Source organism: Microtus ochrogaster, chromosome 1, assembly GCF_000317375.1.
Source record: "Microtus ochrogaster isolate Prairie Vole_2 chromosome 1, MicOch1.0, whole genome shotgun sequence".
Lineage (NCBI taxonomy): Eukaryota > Metazoa > Chordata > Mammalia > Rodentia > Cricetidae > Microtus > Microtus ochrogaster.
In genome coordinates this window covers 38,071,819-38,088,443 of record NC_022009.1, presented here as the reverse complement: position 1 = coordinate 38,088,443, position 16,625 = coordinate 38,071,819, and the positions used below count along the sequence as shown (strand labels likewise).

Sequence of the window (16,625 nt, the reverse complement as noted above, 5' to 3'; positions counted from 1 at the left end):
AGTTCCAGGCTGGCCTCGAACTCACAGAGATCCACCTGCCTCTGCCTCCCAAGTGCTGGGATTAAAGGCATGCGCCACCACCGCCCGGCCTTGTTTTGCTTTTTGAGAGTCCAGGCTGACCTCCAACTCACTATATAGCCGAGAATGGCTCTGATCCCGCCATCCTCCTGCCTCCACTTTTAGTGCTGGGACTACAGGTAGATGCTGTCATACCCAGCTATTGCAGTGTGGTCTGCCTGAGGATTTTCAGTATATACACAGCTGTGGACATGCCACAGGGAAACCGATCACCAAGAATCCTAATTGCAGAGAGGTTTGAAGGTTACTGGGTTAGAGGCTGGTGGGGGAGTGGAGGGTTGTTGTTGGTGGGTTGCCTGATAGGAGTGGTCAGGAAAGTGGGCTGCTGCCTGGAGTTGGCTCCCTAGAAGTGGAGCCTGAGAGAGGGATTTGGGCCCAGCAGATCTGTGGGGCAGTAGGAGAGGAAGAAGAACGAGGCCATTAGGCAAGCAGCTCCAGAGGCTGTTCTGTGCCCAGGGCTGCCTGAGGGTCCTGATGCACCGCCCTCCCTCCCACCCTCCCAAGCTGGCACTGACCGAGTTCCTCCTCCGAGTACAGGTTGGGCTCTACCAGGGCTTTGAGTTCGGTGCTCTGCAGCAGGTAGCTTTTGAGCTGGGTCATCATGGTGCGGATCTCCTGCAGCATCTCGGTGCTGGATGCCTGGCGGGCCATCATCTCCAGGCTGTACACCTTGTAGTCCTGCACGAGGCTGCCAAAGTAGGAGCCCTTGTCCTGCGCCAGCTCCACCACCTTCTTATACAGCTTGCGGTCACTGGAGAGGAAGGCGTGGAAGACGCTGGCGAAGTTGACGAAGCTGAGGCGGTGTCGGGCCTTGTCCAGGATCATCGAGGGCTTCTTTTTCACGTTGGGGCTGCTGAACTCCAGCTCCTCCTCCGCACTGCTGGTGGAGTAGGAGTCTTGGTCGGTGGCAGAGGCAGGCACACCCAGGCTGTCTGAGAGTGAGGCCAGTGAGCCCTTGAACTCTGGAGAGCTATGGGGACAGGTGCTGGCCTGGGTATGGAGGTGCTGCATCCCGGCTTGCGGGGCTGGACTCAAGCCTTCCCAAGGTGCACCAGGTGCTGGTTTCTCAGAGGATGCCTCTCGTATGGGGTGCTCAGCTCTCTCCAAGGGACTGAGAAGGGTGGAGGCCAACTGTCGAGAGACCCGCTTCTTCCTGGGTGGCGGAATAGGGGGTTGTTTGGCCTTCCCAGGAGGCACTGGTATATTGTCAGCATGGCTGGCTTTGGTCTCTGTTTCCTGGCCTTGCTCTGTGGTCCTTGAAGGCCTGTCCCCAAGACTGCTCACGGTGCCTTTGGGAGACAGGCTGAGAGAGGCTGTCCTGGAAATACTTGGGTGGTCCCTGTCTGTTGCAGTCCCCACATTCTGGCTATCCAGAGACACCCTTTCAGAGATGCGCCGTCTGGGAGGAGCTGCTGGAAGAGCCTTCTTCAGGGGCAGTGGAGGGGGAGGAGCTGGCTGCAAGGGGCTGGGAGCTGTCCCAGGCTTCATCTCTTCTTCCCCAAAGGGGCCCAGGCCTACAGCTGGAGGTGGGAGACTCTCACAGGCTGTCATGGGTGGTTGGTTTGGGTGACCTGGGGGCCCGGGCGCATGGGGTGCAAGAGGAGAGGTGGGTGTTAGTGGGGAGTTGGGCAAAGGACCAGCAGGTGCAGGGGGCACAGGAGGCACAGGAGGCCGGACAGGACCTGCTGGAGGAAGGCTGGGTACCGGGGGTGGAGGTGGGGGACGGCGTGGGGACCCCTTAGAGGTGGGTGAGGTAGCATCCGAGGTGGCAGGCACAGGGCGTGGAGGGCAGCTGACAGGTGGTGGATCAGTCGGTAGGGTGCAGTCCTCGATGAAAATGGGATTCACAAACCACAGGCGGTCATTTCCCACAGACAGCTCGATTTCACAGGAACAGTTTGTGTAATGGGTTGTGGGCCGGATGCTGGAGGCTGCAGGGGCCCCAAGGGCTGGGCCTCTGAGGGGCTCGACAGGACCTCTTGGAGGGTTCAGCGAGGAGTCCCAGAAGCCTGAGGGAAAGAAGAGTAGAGGCAGTCAGCCCTCCTAGCCGTGGGGGAGGGGCCCTTGCTTTTGTGTAGGTTTGTTTTCCCTTCTTGGACTCTGAAACTTCTCCCACCACTTCCTGCCTGGAGGGGAAGTCCCCTGTGTACCCACCAGCAGAGGGTGGAGGAGAGCTGGGAGGGGACATGAGAAGCCCAGCTTCAGTTCTGTGCCCATGTGAGAGTTTGCCATGGAGAACTATGATTCGGGTGGGATTGACTGTGGCCTTGGACATGTGGGAGGAGGGCATGGTGGGGACAGAGGGAACAAAGTTGTGCCTGCAGCTCTCCAGCCGGGTACCCTGGGCAGATTGTGTCTTAGGTCTTGTTCTAGCTGACTCCCCAATGGGTGTCTCAGCAGTAACACTACAGGGTGCTGGGAGGGAACCCTACGGTAGGCAGGGGCTAGAACTCATTGCCACTGCAGCTGGCACATACAGGAAAAGGGAACCAGAGAATTATGGGCGATAGAATTGGACCTATAGCTGTCCACTATAGGCTGCTGTCTGTGACTTTGGAGGGTCTCGACACTGAGGAGCTAGACTATGGGACAAGTGAGGACACAGCTCCTACCTTTGAGCAAGCCCTGCCCTGCTGGCTATCCACCAACCAGTCTTCATAGCCTCATTGTGACTAAAGCCACCAAGGCAAGGCCTGGCTTGAAAGAGCTTGGCCTCTGGGTACCACATACCAGCAAACACTCAGGGATGCTCAGAGCCTCCCAAAAGATACAGGGCTCTGACTTCTGGAGAATAGGCTACCCTGAACTCATGAGAGTGGCTCTTTTTGGAGAGAAGCATGGGACCCAGGTCCTGCTCAATGTGTTCATTTTAAGTTCATTTAAGGAAGAGCCTGAGCCATGCTGTGCAGGACTCTTGGGAGAATGGTGCACACGGCTTCTCAGTAAGATGCCTATGTGAAGGAGTGCTAACGGTGTCACCAAGGAACGAGGGCTGCAGTTGTATAGGGACTGTATTGATGAGCCCTAAGCATAGGCTTTGTCCCCACTTTACAGATGAAGGCAGTGATGCAGCTAAGATGTTTTCATTGAGGTCACAGAGTGCTGGAGGTTGAACTGGTCAAACTAACCCGTTGCCTCCTTCTGAGGAACTTGCACCACTTCCTACCTCGGTTGCTCTGCCTATCAGTGGGTGGCCAGTGGCTCTTGCCCCAGCTAGAGATGTGCTAAGAACATAGCAGCACCTTTGTTTTGTTTTCTGGTATTGGGGATTGAATCCAGGGCCTCTTACATGCTAGGCAAGTGCTCTACCACTGAGGTATATCCCTAGCCCTTAGTTTTTTTTTTTTTTTTCAAGACAGGGTTTCTCAGTGTGACCTTGGCTGTCCTGGAACTCGCTTTGTAGACCAGGCTGGCCTTGAATTCACAAAGATCTGCCTGTCTCTGCCTCCCAAGTGCTGGGATTAACGGGGTGCTCCACCACACCTGGCTTAACGTTTTCAAAATTTGAGAAAGGGTTTCACTAAGGTACCCTCTTGATGAAGAGACCTGGTCAGTTGTCCTCATCAACTTAGACCATGAAACCCAATACGGACAAGTTCAACAGAACCACCATACATGGGCTGCCCATGCCTGCTTCAGCATTGCCAGGGCATATACTTCATTCATCTTAATTTGCCCAGGTTGTCCATGAACATTCAATCTTCCTGCCTCGGCTTCCAGAGCAGCTGGGATGACAGGCCTGCAGCACCAGGCATGGCCACAACAGGTTCTTGACGTGAAAGGAGAAGTCAGAACATGGCAGGGGCGTGCAGAGCCAGCTCTATTGATGGCATGTTCAAAGACCTTGGTGGCCTGAGGCTGTATGCCCATCAGTGTCCAAACCCATGATAGAATGCAAGCTGTGGTCTATCCAACCGTGGGCACCAAAGAAGCATGCTACTCACCATGGAGCTCAGCTCTAGAAAGACTCTGCAGCACCTGGCAGCCAGCCCAGAATACCCAGCTGTCACCACAATAACAAGATGACAGCCTTTCATGTGACTTTCTATAACATGCAAAGCTCCCTCCCTGCACATCGTAGCCACAGAGTAAGACGTGACCAGGCTAGGTTTTTTTTTTTTTTACATAACCTGAGGGCCACTCTTCATGATGGCCAGGATGTGGCTTAGCTTTCCAGGACAGCACCCGACCTCTGAGTGACCAACTCTGGGTACCCAGAACACACATATGCTTGCTTTCTGTGGAGTACACGTTGAAAACACTGTACCCAAGTCTCTAGGAGCCCAGTAGAGCGGTCCAGTCCCCTTGAAGTCTTGCTAGCAAGGAGCCTCAGGCAGCCGGGAAGGTGAACTATTCAGTAGTCCCAGGAAGCTGAGCTCAGTTCCCTCCATGCTCCTGTCACAGTCCCGTAAGACATGTGGACAAAGGACAAAATCATGGGGTAGCTGATGTCCAGAAATGCCAATGCCTGGGTACGCTCTCACATCATTGCTTGCCTAGGACACTCAAGGCCTGGGAGATACGCTCCATATATCTTTTCTAGAATTTTCTACTGGGTCTTCACTCCATTTTCCATTCACTTCTTCCTGGACAAATGTGCTGCCCTACCTTTGAGTCTTAGTGGGTACTGTCCCCTCTGCTTAGAATGAGTTCCCTCCCTCTCTGCCAGGTGCCCGGTTCTTGCTAATCTTCTAAGACTGGCCTTGTAAGTCCTAGGAGACTGATGTGTGCAGGATGCCTGTGTTCCTTAGACCTACTGGGTACTCTGATGGCAGGGACCAGCATCAGACTGCCATTCCATGCTTTTGTCTGAGCGCTCCATCACACTCTGGGCTAAATGGAAGGCAGCACTGGGGCCTCTTCCATTTGTGCATCTCCAGCCTCCAGGATAGTGCTCCAGTGAGCAGGGGCCAGGCATCAGCACCCAACACTAGCGAGTGAACTAGCTTAGTCAAAGCAGAGCAGCATTCTAGGGTATGGGACATCAGCCAGTCTCACTTCACAGCTAGGTGGGGACAAGCTGAGGAATGGGAGGATGAGGAGATGAGACAGAGAGAGAGGAGGGAAAAAGAAAGCAGAGGAGCTCCAGGTGGGGAAGGACTGTCAGCCAGCTTATCACTGGACTGCAGAACTGGTCCCTAGCAGGAACAGAATAAAAGAACACAGCTCCATATCTTGATAGCATCTCACAAGTGTGGAGCAGGCACTGGGGGCTCCCCTGAGGTCCAGGGCTCAGGCTGCTGCTTGCCTGCCCCCAGGACAATTAACAGGGCACAGGCTCTTCAAGGTAACACTACTTCCAGGGGAAGGTGATGCTGGGCACTGAGGGGCCACATATCAGGGCCTGCAACTGTGTAAGGGAAGCAATGGGGCAGTCAGTTCAGGGCTTTATGCTTAAAACAAAACAAAAAAAGGAAGTTGAAAATTTTTTCTGCAGCTTGCAAAGAGCCAAGGCTGGGGAAGCAGAACCTTGTGTCGTACAATCCCAGCAGTTGGCAGGGACTGGTGGCACCATGCCAAGTCTTGGCTCAGCCGCCCAAGTTCCGGTAAAGAAGGGCCTGTCCCTTTGACTGAGGTGTATGGCCATATATCATACAGGCCCATATACATTGTATGGCGGCTAGACTTCCAGGCCATAGTTTGCACCTGACCTCACAGAAGGCCGCTACAGACAAAGGGTCAGGATATGCCAATGCTGTTCTGCTCCTTCTTTATAATCTGGAGGATGCCTGGGATAGACACGTTAATTCGGCCTACGTGACAGAGCTAGCATACAGAGCAGGAAGATGGGGAGACGTGACAAAATGGGCATAGAATAGGTGTGGATGTGACCTCAGATATTTGCCTAGTTACCTAGGCAACAGAATGCTAATGAATTTCCCCCTCAGTTTATGTTTTGGTATAAAAGCTGTTTGGAGAATAAATGCAGGTGGATTTTCAGGATGTAAATTTAGGACTTCATGAAGATCACTGAAAACTCCCTCCCAATATAGTCATGTAAGTTATATCTTTAATCCCATACCTCCCCTCTGGTCCAGAGAAATAATTTATGGTCCGGGCTGGCACTGGACCCCGACACTGAGGCAGCCATTTTGCTGGTACCAAGGCTTTCCAAACCTGGGTAGGGGGCATGTCTTGCCAGCTTCAATCCCTGCAGTGCTTGGTAGACCTGTGATGTGCCAGGTGCTGGATTGTGGTACCCGAGGGCAAAGTAATGATTCCTATACCATGGAAATGGTTGGGAAGCTCTGGGAACTTAGGGAACACATATCTTTGTAGCATCCAAAGATGGGCTGTTGGACTTTCGCTCAAACTCCTGTGTTTCTCTTGGTGTGTATGTGGGCACCTGCAGGTACATATGTGTGCATGTGGAAGCTGGAAGACAACCTCGGAGTGAGACCACCCTACTTTCTGAGGGCCTGGAACTCATCAATGAGCTAGTCTAACTAGCCAGGATCCTACCTACTTTCATCTCCTCAGTGGTGGGATTACAAGTCAAGCTGCTATGCCCATTTTTTTTTTAATGTGGATTTTAAAGCTCAACTCAGGTCCTCATGCTTACGCGGCAAGCGCTTTAGCGATTGAGTTATCGATGTAGCTGTCTCCCCAGTCCCCCGATCGCAAACTTTTAACAAATCTTTATTAACTAGGAAATATTCTCACTGTATGCTATAAAGGAAAAAAAAAAAACAAGGCACACACACTTGGAAGAACTACACAGTATGTGACTTTCCTGTCTTTAAACCACTAGTACCTACACGCCTCAGGCATGTTGGAGAACCATGACACAGAATCATCTTCCCTCTTGCATTTAGAATTAGCTGCAAGCAGCTGAGTCTCACGTTAGTTTTGTGGCCCCTGCTGCACCCAGGATGACATTCTACAGAGCCTGCACTGTTGAACATTGGTGTTTCCAAGTCTAAACTTGGCTTTTCTTGTGTCAGCGCATAAACAAACACTCAAGAGCCATCCCATGGTGCTGAGCCTGCAAGAGAATAGCTCTGCTTTGGTGACATCATCCCTGTCCAAATAGCTTAGTCTACTCATTAAAACCAAACCAAGTACAATAAAATACAGTCAGTGACACGGAGAAAGGAAATATGTTTCAAAAACTAAGAATGATTGTGAGACCATTGGGTGCACCGAAAACCCAGTGAATCTACCGTTGACTAGACATTTCTTGACTCTGGGTGTGAGCAAAACAACTAAAAGTCACACCTATGTTCACACAAAACACCAGCGAGAGGCAAGATGCAGAACTGTATTTTCGCAGCAGCGGAGGGATCATGTATGATTTTCAGCCTCGTCTTTTTCTGGTCTTGTCAGTTAAAAAGAAACCCACAACATGCTGGGATTTCATTACAAGAAAAAGATGTCTTAAAAAAAGAAGTGCTTGGAGGGAGGGTACGGTGCAGAGGGAGGGCTCGCTGCTCTCCCCGGCTCAACATCAAACACAGCCCCTTCCCTTGGCTAAAGGGCACCATGCTATTTTCCACTGGAGCCAGAGCACGGGGAGGAGGGAGCGAGGAGCAGGAGGCAGTGCAGGCTGAAAGGATGTGATGGCAATGGCTACAGCTGCAGACACAGAGAAAGCCCCGGGTGCGAATCCAGCTCCTATCACATGCTCTTACAGGAAGCGTTACAGTCCATATCCCTCTGTCATCAACAGGAATATCATCCACATAACTCACCTATTCAAAAATTCACCACTGTCATTATAATAACTGCTAGGGTGTTTTAGTCACAACCCCCCCCCATCCCAGGAAACTCCATGCCCCCTGTTAGTCACTCCCCAGCTGGTGGATTAAAAGTGAAATATTCCCTGGAGGGGCAGGTGTTTCAGCATTGGATCCCAGCAGTGATCCTGGGTGAAGGGAGTGGGTCACTGGCAGGTGGGCCTGGAGTTTTATAACTTGGTCCCATTTCTAGCCTCCTCTTGCTTCCTGGTGGAGATGTGAGGTGTCCCAGACACACATCCCATTGACATAAACTCTTACCATGGATTGTATCTTGCTGTGGAACAATCTCTGTACACTGTAGATACGTATTATTCTCACTGGTTAATAAAGAGCTGACTGGCCTATAGCTGGGCAGGAGAGCCAATCCCAGGAGATTGATGGGAAGAAGAAGGGCGGAGTCTTGGGAATTGCCAGCTAGCCAGAGACAGAGGAAGCAGGACGCATACAAAATGAGACAACAAGCCATGAGCCACATGGTGGCAAGTAAAATAATAGAAATGGGTTAATTTAGAATGTAAGAGCTAGTTAGTAATAGACCTAAGCTATCAGTTGAGCATTTATGATTAATAATATGTCTCTGTGTAGTTATTTGGGAACCGGCTGGCAGGACAGAAAAGTTTGCGTACAGTATTCCCTCAAATTATGAGCCCAAACATGCTTCTCTTCCTCTAGGCTGCTTCTTCCAGGTCTGGCAACGTGATAACCAGCTCTAACCTGATGGTGCTATGTCCCTGGCTGCTCTATCACAGGCAATTAGTGACACTTCCCCCAGAGTGCTCAGACCTGCGCAATAATTTACACAGAATTCCCCTGAGATGGCGAGAGAAAATGTACCAGGCATCCCTATGGGCTGCTGACCTTTGCCCTGGAATACATGTAATATCTAGTGGCCAGCAGGTGAGCTAAGAATAGGATAATGGTGTTTCTACTGTGAGGTATCTAACCACTCACTTTCTGCTTTTGTAAACTCACTTATCTCCATGGGACTGGGATAAAGTGGTCTTTTTATTACTACACAAGGGGAAAGAGAAACAACTGAGGGAGTAAAGCAATTTTCTTGCCCAGCTGTGGATCCCATAGGTCACTGCACACCTTTGATAACATCTCTGATGTACACCTCTATAAACTCTTCCTTTAGCCCCCTTCGGCATGACATGCTGTTTGGCTCTATGTCCTTCCACTAGCAGTAAGAATAAATTCATTTAATCTAATTTTGAATTGAGACTAAGTCTTTGGTCTTTCCCAGCAGATTTGACTGCCACAACAACACAACCTGGTGACCGCCAGCCTCCCATCATGCTTTTGACTAGATCAAGAGAACACTTGTCCTCAAGCCCCTCCCGTGCAGCTGGTAATGATTATCCCAGTTCTCCCTGGAGATCCTCTTGAGGAGTAGTGGCTATATGGGCTGGGGCTGGAGGCAGAGCCTGGAAGGCTGGTGGGCTAAGGAACAGGGCTCTGACTGAGCAGGCTGCAGGGTACAACAGGCTGTGGTACAGAGCAGAGGCTGTTACTCACAAAACCCTATGGCCCCAGACTCCACTTCTCAGGAATTCTCCATACAAGTTTGAGGAGGTTTCAGGTTTCTCCTTCAACAAGTGTGTCCAGTCCTTGGCCAACAGGCTGCATGAGTCCCAGGATAACTATGATTGCAGCTCAACACAAAACTATAAAGTTACTTAAAACATTAAGAGTTTTTTTTCTTTTTGTAATTTGATTGCATGTTCTCTTGTGTGAACTCTGCAGGTGACAGCCTCCTGTTGCAATGTCAGAAGGTTGGACATGCTTGGCAGAGGAGTGACGCGATGGCGCAGCACAATGCCTTAGGTGCCTGGGCCCTTGGCAGATGCTCTCTGCAATTATCATTGGAGCACACAAAGCGTGGCATGGCTGCAGCATGCACGTGCCAGGGCCAGGCGTCTGACGGTTTCAGGTCTCCATCTGTTCCGGAGATGGACTGGAAAGCCAACCTTTCCCTGGCTCTGGGGAAACGTCAATCTGCTGAGTCTGACTCTGTCTTCAGCACCTGGGAGACCTCATCAGATCAGAACCTTCCAGGTGGTTCCGTGGGTGTAGCACACTTGCTTTTAATGCCCCATTCCCCAAGAAGCTGCTGGCAGGCCAGTCTGCACCACCCTCGGCTTCCTGCATGATGACTTCCATCTCTAGCTTACTCCATGCCCGAGGCCACCCTGTTCCAGGCAGGAATTTGGTTCTCCTAAATTGAGTAGCTTGTTTCCATCCAGCAAGTGCTCCCAGGAGGAACCTACAGGGAGTCTTGGATATCAGCCCCAGGGACTCGTGCCTGAGTCTCAGAACAGGGCCGATGAGTATATGTGAAGTTCAGTGCCCATCCCAGTTACTCAGTTACAGTACAGCAGATCTCGTTAAGGGGCAGTGTGGAATGGGTTTGAGCTCTTCTTTCACACCGCTGTCCCCAGACCCCTTGGGGAGAAGGCTAGAGCCTGGCCTTGGAGCTGAGGTGGGGGGATGTCTTCTCAGGTCTGCTTCCTCTGTGACCTGATTCTTCAGTCTGGGCTAATTTTCCTCTGTTTAGTCAACACTGAAACTATCATGCTGGTGTTTCTGGTTCCGGGAGTCAGTTGCAGGCAGTATCCTGTGTGCAGCTGAGTCTTAATAAAGATGTTTTGTCTACAGACATACCCTGGCTCTGGGCACTGAAGTCCTGGGCCTCTGCCCCACGATGGCCACAGAGGCTGTTGAAACATCTGCCTTAAACATGCTACTCTATACCACACAGAAGTAGAAGAATTCCTGTCCCCAACATATGTAGGTTTAGTGTTCCAGAAGCTACCAGCTTGGAGATCTTGGCTTCTTCAGAGCCAGCATTGATGAGGCCCAGTCCTAGGTCAGCATCGATCAAACCAAACCTATGCCTACAGAGACCTCAGTATGGCTAGACACCCAGGAAGAGTCCAGGAAGTCTGGTCCGCTAATACATTCTTATTTATTTATTTATTTATTTATTTATTTATTTATTTATTTATTTATTAAAGATTTCCGTCTATTCCCTGCCACCGCCTCCCATTTCCCTCCCCCTCCCGCTAATACATTCTTTTATGCAAAAGAATGGAAGTTGGAGATGCTCCTAACTCTACCTTAGGGTTGGTTGGTTGGGCAGGGAGAAGGTCAAGGACATGAGGGGTACACTCTAGATCCCCATCACATCTGTCCTGGCTAGTTTTATATCAACTTGACACAAGTTAGAGTCATCAGAGAGGAGGGAGCCTCGACTGAGAAAATGCCTCCATAAGATCAGGCTGTAGGCAAGTCTGGAGCATGTTCTTAATTAATGATTGATACGGGAGGGCCCAGCCCATTGTGGGTGGAGCCATCCCTGGGCTGGTGGCCCTGGGTCTTATAAGAAAGCAGACTGAACAAGCCATGTGGGACAAACTAGAAAGCATCACCCTCCCTGGCACGCATATGCATCCACTCCTATCTCCAGGCCCTGTCTGAGTTCCTGTCCTGACTTTCCATGCTCATGAACAGTGACGATGAAGAATAACCCAAAGCCAAACAGACCCTTTCTTCCTCAGATTGCTTTCTGGTCATGGTGTTTCATCACAGCAATGGTCACCCCAGCCAGGACAGCGTCTCTACTGCTTTTCCTCTTGATGAGGCCTGGGCTGTGACAGGAGAAGCAGGGCTGATGTCGGCCAGCCCACAGAACTGCCTTGGTATTGGTTGGCCTTGCCTTTCCCAGGGCCACCTCTGATGTGATCAGCCTGGTTATGGTCCCTGGCAATGCAGGGAGCCCTGAGGATCTTCCTCTTCAGTGGCTCAGCATGAGTGGTGGGTTCCCAAAATGAAGTTCAGGATCCAGCTTGGTGTCACCCAAGGGCATCTCTGCAGAGACCATTGGTGTGATGGCCGGTTTTTAATGTCAATTTGCAACAAATCAGAATCACCTGAGGAGGAAGCCTCACCAAGGAATGCCTTAATTGGTGCGGGAAGATCCACCCCAAATGTGGGCGGCACCTTCTGGTAGCACCCAGATGAAACAGGGCATGGCAGAAGGAGGATTACTCATCTTTGATTGCTTGGCCTTCCCTCTGGCTGCCGAATTGGTTTCTCCTGTTGCAGTTTTTGGTTCCTGGGCAGTTATCAGAATGAGAGTCTCTAGGCTTCCAGGGACTCTCCAGGAACCCTCTAGGTCCTTGGTGACAGCCGAGACTGCTGCTGCATGCAGTCTTGTGGGTTGGGCAACTATTGGGTTCTTGACTTCTCCAGAGTGAGGCAGACACTGCAGATCACACAGACTGCCAAGGCTTTGGGCCTCCAAAACCAAACAACTATCAGCCTCTCGTGTGTGAGACTGTTGCTACTGTTTCAGTGGAAGCTATGGAATATTCAGTCTGTTGCTTCTTGTGGTGGTTTGCATAGGAATGGCCCCCATAGGCTCATAGATTCAAACACCTGGTCATTAGGAGTGGCACTAGTTGACAGGAATTAATGAGGTGTGGCCTTGCTGGAGTAGGTGTGGTCTTGTTAGAGGAAGTGTGCCACTGGGGGTGGCCTTTGAGGTTTCAGAAGCTCAAGTCATGCCTGCATGAGGCCACACTCCCTGCCATGATGATAATGAACTAAACCTCTGAGCTGTAAGCTGGCCCCAATTAAAAGTTAAATGTTTTCCTTTATAAGAGTTGCCATGGTCATGATGACCCCACAGACATAGGACACTGACTAAGACAGTTCTGTTCATCTAGAGAACTCTGATTAATGCAAGAGAGGAAATCCTAGTACCACCTCACCTCAGTACCCACCCACTCTGGTTCTACAGGGAAGACTTACCCAGGCCCAGGTTGGAGATGGTCTCAAGGTCCAGGAAGCTGCTGGCTTCAAGGATAGCCTGGGGTAGCCGCAACGTGAAGGGCAGTAAATCTCTGTGAAGACAGGAAGGCTGTGTAGGTCAGGTACTAGGCGGATCAGAGTTCTCATTCTCCAGCATCCAGACATGCAGAGAGATCCCCGTCTCACATCCTGTGACTGCTAGGCTTTTCATGTAACCTGGGCATTTCCCTCGGGTTAAGGGGCAGGGCTGCAGTTGAGGGAGCTGCCAGTAAGATCCAGATCTCGGGTCAGTTTCAGAGATCTGGAAAGGGCCCTGGGAGCATGGAGAATCCCCTTGCTTCTTCTTCCTTGCCAGGTCCACACTTCCTTTAAGCATATTTAGTGACCTATGACCCTGGCCTTCCACATGGAGGTAGGCAGGCAAGCACAGAGGGGGTGTCCTGATGAGCATTTAGCCAGCACTATCTGCCATCTGCAGGGACATTGTTGAGAGTCCTTACAGAGAGATCTTCAGCAGCCATTCAGACAGAGAGAAACTGAGGCCCAATGGGAGAAAGGGTTTTTCTCAGGTGCCACAATGGGCTGGGGTAGATGGTGCTGGATCCTGGTCCTCCAGACTCCAGCCCAGAGACTGCCTCTACAGCCAGGATGGCTAGTCCTGATTCTATGCTTTATCCTGGCATTCAGGGCCTGCCTATCATCTTCCAGCCATTTCTCTCTCTCTTCTCTCCTCCTTTCTCCCCTGTTAGCCTGTCTTCCCTCCATGAAGGCAGAAATTGACCAAGAGGGCACAGAATGGCGGAGTTGAAAAACAGATACCAAGATTAGCAACCTGCTCCACCACTGCCCCCTACATGCCCTGCCCACCTCCTTTCCAACCCAATCCCAAGCAAAGAAATCTCATCCATCCACTTGTCATTCACTGGGCGCCTCCCCTGTTGGCCCGGAGAGCTATCTCCCTCCATCCATGTCCATCACTGCCTCCCTTCTGTCTCTCCTTTCCTTGTACCCCTCAGCTAGGGGCTTCCAGTTTCTGGCAGGGGTGAGGCAATGTCTCAGGTCTTGGAAACCCTGTAGTGTACCATAAATACCATGGCGACTAACAGACCTGTTCACAGTGGGACACTGAGCTGGAGAAAGAACAGCATCAATGGTTGTGATAGGGCTGATGGAGGGTCCTCATGGCAGGGGCCCCAGACCACCCTACACCTGCCTGAGGTTCTCTGTCAGATGAGTCCGCTAGTGGCTTCTGTTAGTGTCTGCTACTCCCTTCAGGGAAGAAAGCACTGCTGAGGGGGTGGCTGTGGCTTTGTCATGGTTAGACCGGGTGGCCCTGCAGCATCTCCAGCCACCATCATGTGACTCCACTATGAACCTGAGGCCTTGTGATGTCAACTGCCCATCCCTCTACACAAGTCTGGCTCGGAACATTCTGGATAGGTCCTCAGGGTCCTACTCCCTTCCTCACTACCCTTACCCAAACCTCCAGTTACAGCGGTTGACAAAACTCATCTGCCATTACCTCAGTTTACCAGGCTGACTCTCTAGTTTGTTGGTGTGGTTTTAGATGGTTCCTGTCTCCAGAAAAACATCTATCACAGTAGCCAGCAAAGGTCACTCCGTTCTCATATTGCCCGTAATCTAACTCCGTCACTTCACCTCCTTTCTTAGGATGCTTATGGGGACCTAGGCTCGAACCCCAGCACACAGGAGACAGCCTGGGCTGCTCCACCTCTCCAGCAAGCTCTTTAAATGTTCCTACCCCTTGCCTGCGCCTCACTTCCTTATAGTGAATGCACCCTATTCCTAGACGCCGGTCCCCTCTACTTGTATCTGCTTAGATTACAAGTACCCTTCAAAGTCAAACCATAGGCCTCTTCCTTCCAGACTTGGTTGTCAATGGTTTCATCATCCAGCTCCCTCCTCCTCCCCCTGGAGGGTCACTCCTTCCATCTAGGGCATCACACAGGATGGGGCAGCTAGCCGAGCAACATCATACAACATCACTATGACACTGTTAGAGCACAGCAGCTGCATGGGTAGCTTTACAATCAGTAACGGGGCATGGGGTGTTCAGAGAGGTTGAGATAATTGCCCAAGACCACTCAGCTAAAAAACATACCTTTACCTAGCACCACAGATCACTTGTTGTTTATTTACTTGTTATTTATTTATTTAGCCTCTGGTTTCCTATCCAGGCCTCATAACTTGCCTGGGATACTGACACTACTGTTGTCTTCATTGTTTTTAATTCTAGACTTTGGATGGCTGGTAAGACAGCTCCGTGGGCAAAGGTGCTCGCAGCCAAGGATGATGAGTTAGATCCCTCGGGATCCACATGGTGGAAGAAGAGAATCAGATCTCAAAACTGTCCTCTGACCTCCACACCTGTACCATGGCACGTGCACACAGACAGACAGACAGACAGACAGACAGATAAATATAATAAAGATGTTAGACTTTCAGGTAAGGGGTGGGGATTAAGGGAAGGGGTGTGAATGGAACACAGGGTCTTGCGTGTGGTAGGCACATGATCTACCATTGAGTTACATACAGTTCAGCCCTACGGTCTGTTTTTGTTTCGTAAATTAGAAGCAAAGACATATTTGCTGTAAGAATTAAACATTACCCAAGTGTTTAAAATAAGATGTTTCTGTCCTTCTTCTTCAGAGTTCCACTGTCAAGATTCTAGGGTGTGACTACTTCCCTCATCTGTTCTGCATGTGTGCATGTGTGCGTATACACACACACAACTATTTTCAAAAGTAAATGCCAGTGTATGAACTTGAATGCTGGTTGGGTCTAAGGTCAGATTCTTCCATTCCTAGACTGTACTGCCTTTTAGTAAAACAAAAACAAAAACAAAACAAAACAACAACAACCCCAAAACTCAACCGACCAAACAAACAAAAATCTATTTGCATTACTGCCATTGACTCAAACAACATTGCTAGGAAGAATTTTAGTTCCTGGTGATTCTGCCCTGGGCTAGTATTTCTTTTGGGTAGATTCCTAGTAAGCCTGATAGGCCACGGGATAGAATACTTCAAGATCAGCATTTGCTACTCTTTCTCCAAGCTTATACCCATTCATACTTCAACAGAAATGGTCCCCAGATTATGGTACTTTTTGTTCTTCCTGTCCTGAGTACAGCCAAGCAGCCCACTTTCATGGACTTAGTGGTGGCCTCTGTCAGTGACAATGACATGCAAATTGTCCAGTTTGTGGTTTGCCAACTAAAGAAGTTTTAGCATCGTGTGAAGGTGGGGAAGACAGGCAGCCCCAAAACAAGCGTAGTCACACCCAAACTGTGAAGTCCTGGGCTTTGGGGTAATGACAGGATAACCCTCAGATAAGGTGCTAGGTCAGTGGGCATCTATTCACAAACCTACCAACAACCGACCAAAGACACCCTGGACACTACCAGGCTTTCAGTGTCTGTCTGTACTCTGCAGACGTCCCTGATCAGAACCCCCGAGAAGAGGCCAAAAGTGCAGGCTCCTCTGTCCAAGCCCAAGGGGAACATCACTGGGCCTAGGAGAACAGACATCAGCGGGCACACACATGGAGTGTGTAGGGGATTGACTCAAGGCCTCAAGATATTAGATAAGTGCCCTACTAATGAAACCTGCATCTCTACACAGCTCACAAGTAAATCTTAATGAGCACAGGCTTGGGTGGGGATCATGTGGGTGGGAGTCATAGACCTCCCCCCAAAGCAAAGGCTATCAAACAGTGAATTAATCAAACTTATAGATGCTCTGTATGTACACGTTCATATCTATTTCCTTATGAACTATAAAGCCCCGTAAAAGGCAACAGAGAAATAAAGATTTTGAAAGTGGGATTTTCAGAGTGGATGTTTTAACAAAACCTGCTCTCACTTTTGAGGGCCAACTTGTACACTCCTAGGTACCTATACCCTTCTCTGAAGGCCCCTGTTCTAGCTAAACTTTTACCTATGAAAGAAATGCAAAGCAGCATACACACACA

The 16,625-nt window shown here is 50.3% G+C and overlaps 1 protein-coding gene across 1 annotated transcript in view; it reads right to left on the bottom strand.

The window, feature by feature from the left end:
- Positions 1-16,625, bottom strand: part of Rin3 (Ras and Rab interactor 3) — a 107,383-nt gene that overhangs the window by 21,865 nt on the left and 68,893 nt on the right. Inside the window, exons 5-6 of the mRNA XM_013346824.2 lie at positions 12,633-12,724; positions 594-2,087 (exon numbers count right to left, since the gene is read on the bottom strand). Of these exons, the coding sequence (XP_013202278.2) occupies positions 594-2,087; positions 12,633-12,724 (1,586 nt within the window). The remainder of the gene's footprint in view (positions 1-593; positions 2,088-12,632; positions 12,725-16,625) is intronic.